A 9,331-nucleotide genomic window follows, 5' to 3' on the forward strand; every position below is an offset into this window, starting at 1 on the left:
CATAAACTGATCTTTGAAAAGACTTCAAATGCATCACTTCTCAAACTTCTACAAAAAAGCGTCATCGCCCAGAGGCTGTTGGTGAAGAACCTGAGCTGGGTCTTAATTGGACAGTGTTACCTCTTGCTTCCAGACATTTCCATTCTTTAAAGCCGCTTGACTCGGGGGTTATTTCGGTCATAAAACCAAGAGCATGTAGAGTGGAAACATTGTGTGGCCTGCACCACAAAAGAACAGAGGGGTAAAAACGGACGTCATAAGAAAGCTAGACCATCAATGCCAGTAACTTTTAAAGACATAGTTAACAGTCATTCATTTAAGTCATTCATTCTGGCTCATCTAGTATTTTAGGTTTCTTTACATTTGCTTTGAAATGCTTCCTAGGGCTCTTTATGGCTGTCTTACCCAATCGCTTCCTTTTTACTTAGGTTCATGTCCAGATGGGGCTGCCGTCTATGCATACATACTGGCTGAGCAGTGAAGGTGTGGTGAGCTAGATCTAGCCCGGGACTTAAGCATCAGAGAACCTGAGGTTATTTAATGGCACATTGGTGATTGAGAGCTGACCGTACGGTGTATGCCAGCATCTTAAATATAGTTCTATCTCAATCATTCGTGCTAATGAAGAGGAGTGACAGATAACAAAGAAAAATGTAATTGCCAAGTCATTTAAATGTATCTTTGGCCAGAGCTGTGATCTCTTTGGGTGCCAGCTTGAGCCCACATGTCTGTTAGCCCCAGAATAATACACGCTAGATATTTAAGAAATTGACAGCGTAGTTATAGAAAATTGACAGATGGCTATTGTTGTAAATGCTTTAGATGTGCAAAGACCTTTGGTTGCACTTTGGAAATTTCTAGTGAACTTTTGAGAGCATGTCTTTGGAATGTGCCCTGTAAGACATATGCACTGCTATTGGATGCATGTGACTGCCCTTGAGGTTGAAATGGCCCTAACTCTTCCTCCCCATTTTGGATGCAGTGATTGGATTTGCAGAAAGCTGTTTGGATCAGGAGGTGTTCCTCTGTAGGCACCGACCAGTTCCTGTAGGACTTCCCCCTTCCTCTCCCTGTTCTAAAGTTAGAAGTGCTCATTAAGGAAACTGTCCTTGAATTTCTATCACTTTCAATTACCTTTTCTTTAGGAATGTTAGACACCTGTTCCCTCTCAGCTGCTCTCTGAAAGCCACTCACTATATATAAGCACCACAAGACAAAGGAAGCCAGAGGAAAGGGGAAGATGCCGGGTAGCCAAAGGACACTAAACAGTGCTTTCCTCATTCTAAGTTCTTACACCTTACTGAATTTGTTACAATATTGCTTCTGTTTTATGTTTTGGTTTTTTGGCCTGGAGGCATGTGGGATCTTAGTTCCCCTGCCAGGGATGGAACCCTCACCCCCTGCATTGGAAGGCGAAGTCTTAACCACTGGACCACCAGGGAAGTCCCAACGTGGTTATCTTTAAATGCTTACCACCATATCCCTTATTCTTTGAATTCCATCAAATTGGGGGTCATTTATTTTTCTATATTTTTCTTCTCAATCATAATGAAAAAGTTGAAATCAAGAGGCTGCTGTCCATCACGAATAAAAACTGCATGGGCGCTCAGTAAATTTAAATCATTGACCTGAGTAGAGACAAGCTAGGTTGAAATTAGGCAAAATGAACATCCATGGCCACGGGCAATAAGGAAATAAGGGTCTCCTGTTCAATTGAGTAGGTTCAATACTTTCAAGGAAGAGAACTTCTAAGAGACTGAACGGGAGTGTAAAATCAAAATTCTGTACTTTGGATGATTTCTGCCCCCTGCTGGATGTGTGGAGTAGAGCACTATATTCAGCCACTTGTGTAGAAAACCTGATTTTTCAAAGATGATATCATTTATTATAGTAGAAACATACTGCTGAGATTTTGCTGAAATTCACTGAAATTTTTCTGAGTCTCAATTTGTTTTTATTTTTTACTTTTCCTATACTTTTTTTTTTAACATCTTTATTGGAGGATAATTGCTTTACAATGTTGTGTTAGTTTCTGCTGTATAACAAAGTGAATCAGCTATATGTGTATATATATCCCCATATCCCCTCCCTCTTGCATCTCCCTCCCACCCTCCCTATCCCACCCCTCTAGGTGGTCACAAAGCACCGAGCTGATCTCCCTGTGCTATGCGGCTGCTTCTCAATTTTGTTTTGAAATACCTCCTTTTAAAGAACTTAATCTTATTTCTGAGCATGTTTAATAGTCTTAGTATTTTTTTAAAGTGGTAAGTTTACAGGTACAGTTCTTGCTATATTCTGAATTTCATATTCTGTCAACACAGGCATAATTTTTTATTTCCTTTGTAAGAACTTTTTCCTTTCAGAAAATTTTAATAATTGTTCCCAGGAAATCCTCTTAAGGATTTTGTTTTTTGTGCAATATTCCTGGTTTGCTCATATGTTATGATATGATTCTCTCCCTCTCTCTCTCTCTCTCTCTCTCTCTCTCTCTCTCTCTATATATATATATATATATATATATCTCCTAATGATTAATACTATATTAACTCCATAGTTAGTATTTCCAAAGGGCTCTATGTTTCATACTAGTTTATGTGGTATCATCTAATGTGGTATCACCTACTAAGTTCATGGGAGAGGCCACAAATGAAAAATGGGTCTCTGGAAGCTAAAACAGATGTAGAAATCCATGGGCAGCAGATTTCACATTTTACAAGCTTTTAGGCCTTCACTGAGCTTTTTCTAATATGCCCAGTTACCTGTTTTCCCTGTTACCAGTAATAAAATTGGCAAAGGATACCAGGGATAGCCAGACTGAGAGTAATTAATAATAACCATAATAGTAGTAGTAATAATAGAGTTTCTAAGAATGAGAGAAGAGATACTAAACTATATAAAGCAGACTGGCCCTAAGAAAGAAGGCATCACTGTATTATAACACAGTGATATTCTTTCAGTGTATTATGTCTAAAATATAGTAAGTGTATATAATACATTATTCACTGTAGTTACATTAGGGAAGGATTTACATTTAAAGGAATTTTTTTTTTTTTTTTTTACTTTCTCACATAATAACATTTCAGGTATTTGGAAAGTCTACACCATCTGACAATGCCTGTTAAATGAGGCGTCACTGAATTTATTTCTTGAGTGCCAAATAATGCTCTTTTTTCTTTTAAATAAAATTCTCACCCATTATGTGATACTATCCTTTTGTTCTCTGCTCTTTTTCTTTTTATGTTTCCTTGAGAAATGGTTTTGTTTTTTTGGTTTGGGGATAGCAGATTTTGTTGTTGTTGTTGTCATATCTTACTTGTTTTTTAAGAAGAAATAATTAAAACACAGCGTCTGAAAAATCTCAGGGTGGATACACAGTCAGGAAACAAGTAACCCCTAGAATGCAAAAAGTATATTCATTGGATAAGAGGATGGCACGTTGAAAAATTCTGATGATCTGCCTATTTACCCTATAAAGGTGAACTTATATTTTCACGATCTAAAGTGGATAACAGTATGTATCATTTTGGGGCCATTGATTGCTTTAATAATCTTCCCTTTATAGAAAAGATGGCCAGGTCTAATAATAGCTCTGCATACCATACCATATGCACAACACACAGACACACACAGCTCCGGTGTGCTTCTGTACTCTCCTGATAAGTTCTTTTTTCAGAATACTTAAAGTACTCACTGAAAAGTGCTTTGGAAAATCTTGGATGGATACTTATAAAGGAATTTTTTTTTTCAGAGGTCTGCCTCAGTCAAAAGAAAAAAATTCAGGGCTTAGTATTTCGATGATAATTTGGGTTTATAATCTGGAGAGATCCCTTTATCATAGAGTTCTGATGGGTCCTTTAAAAACAGGCAGAGAGATGAATTCCTTTGCATCTCTTCTAAATACCTGCTCATTTTTTCCTTCTTTCTGTTTTTCTTCCTTTAAGACATGACAATGGATGAAGTCCGAGAATTTGAACGAGCCACTCAGGAAGCCACCAACAAGAAAATTGGCGTTTTCCCACCTGCCATTTCTATCTCCGGCATTCCCCTGCTGCCTTCCTCAGTCCGCAGTGCCCCTTCCAGTGCCCCGTCCACTCCTCTCTCCACGGATGCACCAGAATTTCTGTCAGTTCCCAAAGATCGGCCCCGGAAAAAGTCTGCCCCAGAAACTCTCACGCTTCCAGACCCTGAGAAAAAAGCCACCCTGAATTTACCTGGCATACACTCTTCAGATAAGCCATGTCGGCCCAAATCAGAGTAACTTCCTAAGAATATTTCATGGGGTTTTATATTTTCGGTTTGGGGTCTTGTTTTTTTTGTTTTTTGTTTTTTAATAATCTGATATAGAAAAAGACTGCTTTGTCACTCAAACATGTCCCTTTGATCTCTTGAGTGTGCATGTCGTTAAGTAATTTCACCTATGATTCCTTAAGTATGCCACACAACGTCATATTAGATGTAAAATGTAAGACTTGCAAAGGACAGAAGGGATCTTCTGTAGCCACAGCTGGATGCCAGGGAGGAAGCCTTGTTTATTGGGCATTTGATGAGGTTGGCATGGACTTCAAGAGTAAATAAGTGAAAACTTTGCACCACTGTGTTACAAGGTGTAGTGAAATAGTGAAGTCAGTTTCCTCCCATCAAACCTGAAATTCTCAAAAATATTCTCAGGCGTAACATACCTAATTGTTAAATTTTGAACTGCTCCTTACCAATACTTGAATACCAGTAGTTACTGAGATTCCTATTTGGGTTAGTCTGACTCAGGATTTGGGGCCTAATTAACTCTTTAAATTTTTTGGAAATTTTAATTATCAACATGTAGAGGCTCCAAGTGCAATTAACAATAACTTATTTATACCTTTCACAGAATTTAATAAAGATTCCACTTGTTTCTGTCTTTTAATAACTTTCCCCTTTGTGCCCTTGTGGCCTCAGAAATCTTTAAGAATTACGTGGATGAATGTGACCATAACTGTCTGATTGGGGATGGTTTGGTTTAGGAACCAAGAGGCCCAGGTGAGGCAAACGTCTTTTTTTTCTACAGGTACCAACGAACCTTGACCTATCACCTTCCGTCATCCTTTGAGATTCTCAGAATTTGCAATTAATTGAGTAGAATTCATTGACTCTTTGCCCATTCAAAGAAGTTCAAGGGTAGAGTAAGCTACCTGGACTTTAACGCTGTTCAGAGTTGTCTCCCATCCCCTTCCTCATTTTACTCTTAATAACATCCAGACCTCCCTGGAACGGATTGCCCATCACTGGACCTTAGAAAAGATTGTCATTCTCTTGCTCCTTACTCGAAATCCAAATATTGGGAATGTCACAAAAGTCGAGTGAATACAGTCAAGTGGGAGGAGAAAATGAGCAGAATGGCTGACTCCTATCTGTAGAGTAAAAAGGAAAAGTGATAAAAGATGCCCCTCTGTCTAGCTTTCTTTTCTGAGAGTATTGGTAATGCAAGATTAGACTCGAGGTTGACGGGAGACAAGATCACTCACCAAAGTGGCAGAAAGAGAACTCTCCTTTGATCTAAAGAGAAGACTCTGCCACCTTCGCACCTCACTGCCTTTAAACACAGAAGGAAGAGCAAACAGAATCTAGCATTTCCTTTTGTCCTCCATGAGAGGAAGAGAGCAAGGTAATTGGGCAACTCCAGGGCCCCAGCTAGCCTTCCTGACCATAACCTCCAACCTCAGGAAAGGGACCTTCCCCAAACACAGATTCCAAAGGAAACAACATAGACCAAGGAGCGTATCCTCCTCCTCTTACACAGCCTCTCAGCCAGTGGACCCTGCCTGCTTCTCTCTCTCAGAGCCCAGCACTCTGCCTAGTGTCCTTCCAGTTGACAAACTCTCCCAAGGTGCAGGTGCTGGCCCCACGAGCCCAGCACCAAGTGTTCTAAGTCATATGTCAGATTGTCAAGATCATTTCTTTATCTATAGGTTGACATTTAGCTTAATAAATAAATAAACCCAGAACTCAAAGGGCACCCGTTGCAAATAGCTTAGATCAACAGTGCATCTCTTCCCTAAGAATGATAGCACCATAGTAAGACACCGCCTTTGCATGGTATGGTAGCATGATTTTTGCTTGTGGGAAAACTCAATCTTTTATCAAGACCTCTTGGACTTCTCAATGGCTCTCTTGCGACACAGTAGCACTTAACAAGAATGTTTCCCTTTGGAAGTAAAATTCTCCTTTCAGAAGACACTGACATAGTGTGTATATTTGCTTACCATTTGCAAGCTGAAATCAGGATGGGGTGGGATCGTGATTTTTGCATGGAATGAACTTATTTTGTGCGTGTTGTTCACACATCTGGACCTAGTTTTTCTGTTGATGCCATTGCTAATTTTCCATTTTTGTAAAGTAGCTTCTGCTATCAAGGTCAGCAATTCTATATGCTTTAGAAAGCTAATTTCTGGTTTCCTACTGTGAGTTTTCTTATAGCCAGTACAATACCACAGACATTACTTGCAAAGCTACCACTGATAGTGTGATTCTTAGCCAACAAATATGTGTGCTCTTAAAGTATGTTCAGTTTTTCTGTCTACATGTGGTTTGTGTGCATTTTAACAGGGGGGGGAGGGGTGCAGATATTCCTTTAGCTGCTTTGAATATTTAATCCAGTCATCACAAGGCATAAATGACTTCAGTATTTTATTTGTCTTGATTTTCAAGTGTCATTTCACAATCTCCATACACGAATTTGTTTATTGTGGGGTACAAGCCTGCGATGAATGTGTATATAGAACATTATTAATTCCTATAAGGCTGGAAATTAAATGGCTGCATGATGGAAATTTAGAAGAAAAAAAAAGCAGAAACTTGAATTCATTAAGCATGTTAGGGGGAAGAATAGAATCTTAACTCAGTGCCTCTGTCTGCAATGTGGAAACCTTCAACCTTGTTCACCAAAACTGTATTATACCTGTATATATATAAATATAGTGAATCCGACACCACCAGTTTTAAGTCTCTGGTAGCCAAATTAAAATAAATAATCCACAGAAAAACACGTATGTTCACCCGATCTTTGTCTCTCATGTTAATGGAGACCATCAAAATGACCATAAATGTCATTACTTTGGATGGACTTCAAATTACGAAATGCCCTTGTGCTTTTCATTGGCTATAGTACAGCACTGTTGCTTTGCTGTGCTTTCCCAGGATAAGAAGGCCTTGGTGTTTTTACCACATAAACTTTGTCAGAAGTCAGCTCTGAAGACCATTTCATTTTCCTACTTTTGGGCTGGAATAAGACAAAGCAAAGAAGAACCAAAACAACAAAGGAGTCCGTGACATTTTTGTTACTACGTGATAACCAAAACAATATGAGTTCACTGGTGAACGAATTTATAAACCCTTCTGTTTGGGTCTTGCACTTGTGTGAGGGAAAATGGCTTTAATTTATTAGGAGGTATTTATTAGCCATGTTTTTGGTTGTGAAAATAAATCTCTAAATAGCACAATTGTGTGTGTCTAAGGTAGACACTTAAAAAACACAAAAAGACCCCCAAAAGTTATTATGTGGTTTTCTTCCAAGACACTGTAATAAACAGTGACCTAAGAGAATAGATTCTGACACTTCTCAAGAAATCATTTTTCCATGAAAATTTCAAGGCTAATGGATTTATGCGTATTTTAAAATTCTACTCGCCTTAGCATCTTTTCAGTGGCTCAGAGACGACACATCACTGGCTGGCATAGGTCAACAACAATTTTGCTTTTCAGAAGGGCCAGAGAATAATTTACTCCATGTGTAATACGTACTCAGATAATCCAATAGGGAAAGATTGTTTAAATAGTTTTAGGCCCTTTCTGATCATCTGATTCAGTAGGCTGGGTGACGATATGCCATCTAAGCCATAATTCTTGAAATTAAAGAAAAAAAAACCAGTGACTGCACTTGATCATAAATCATATAATACTGTTCTTTCCTGCTGAAACCGAGTGTTACACAAGAGCACGGCAATGGCATACGGAGGCAACACATACCAGATTCTTCTGTGTTCTACCTTCAAAACAATCTGTTTCATTTGAAATGTAAGTGTTTAAGCTTTTTAGGAGTTAGTGCAATAAGAGAATGTGAATATGTTGAGACCTTTCCAGATGCTGTTATTGTTATTTTGTCGTTAAGTTAACAGATGCTTTAGGATAAGCCTCTCAATGTTTTTGCTTAAAATCGAAAGCCTGTCTGTTGAATTGCAAGTCTCCCTTCAGTTTCTGTGTGTCACCCAGGAGAGGTTCTTTGAGTTGATGTTATACCTGTGCCACTTGTATGTAGCTTCAAGTGTAATTTTTAGTGTTTACATTTCGAGCTGAGATCTTGATTAAATGAGTCAATATACCACTGCCACAGCTGAGGGACCAAGTTTTGGGATGCACAGTGTTATAGACAGCAAGCAAAGCAAACAAAATTGATCCTCACACACACCATCCTCCTGTGTCATTTTATGGCTGTTTTGTGTTTTTTTCCCAGTTATTTATTATTGATAATAACTTACTTTTTCTTACATTCTGTTGTAAATAAAGTACAAAGCAATCTTCTTTCCAAGTGTAGCTTCCTGTCTCTCTTTCTCAGATCTTCCCAAGGGAATGTTAACTATTGGGAACTTGGGGGTTGATGGGAAAGAAGCTATCAAGGGAGAAAGAACAAGCCAAAGGCCGGTACTTAGACCCAGTTCTAGGGGACTTGTGTGCAAAGAAGCCTGGCCTGCTAATAGGCGTATGGTGTCTTCAGGGCTGGGCCCTTGGTAAGAAATGCCTGGGTGCCAGCTTTAACTATCCAGCCAAAAAATACCCAAGGCGAATATAACCCAGTGGGATACACATGCCGGCTCACCCGTCCGCCCATCAGGTGCTTGGTTACCCCTCATCGAATGTGAGGCAAGAGCCTTGAGTGGTAACCAAGGTAAAGCATCCCCCAGGGAATCTGTAGGAACACCACCTTAGGGGGACACCAGATTCTCTCCACCGCAGGGCAAGCCAGTTAAGCTGAGCTGAAATGCCTCTGATCTGATGGTGGTTTCTCCACCTCAAGTAGCTCCTGTTGTTCATAAAAGGGTCCTCTGGGGACGGGAGGGGAGCACAGAAATGCTTTAGCACCCATTTTTCAGTAGTCTCCTCGGAGCTTAAGCAGAGACACACCTCTCCCTCCTATTCAATCCTGTAACGCATGTCAATATCCACTTTTTTTTTTATTGAAGTACAGTTGATTTACAATGTGTTACTTTCTGCTGTACAGCAAAGTGATTCAGTTATACATATATATATTATTTTTCATACTCTTTTCCCTTATGGTTTATCACAGGATATTGAATATAGT

General features: G+C 39.2%; 1 protein-coding gene across 5 annotated transcripts in view; it reads left to right on the forward strand.

Moving 5' to 3' along the window:
• The window catches only part of PITPNC1 (phosphatidylinositol transfer protein cytoplasmic 1), a 268,187-nt gene extending 259,634 nt beyond the window's left edge, over positions 1 to 8,553 (forward strand). For 4 of the 5 annotated variants that reach the window (XM_082442152.1, XM_082442150.1, XM_082442151.1 and 1 more), the window contains one exon: positions 3,942 to 8,553. In XM_082442152.1, the coding sequence (XP_082298278.1) occupies positions 3,942 to 4,258 (317 nt within the window). In that variant the 3' untranslated portion in view covers positions 4,259 to 8,553. The other variant, XM_082442153.1, reaches the window with a different exon arrangement.
• The last annotated feature ends 778 nt before the right edge of the window (positions 8,554 to 9,331 follow it).

This window comes from Balaenoptera physalus (genome assembly GCF_965194825.1).
Source record: "Balaenoptera physalus genome assembly, chromosome: 20".
NCBI classification, from domain to species: domain Eukaryota; kingdom Metazoa; phylum Chordata; class Mammalia; order Artiodactyla; family Balaenopteridae; genus Balaenoptera; species Balaenoptera physalus.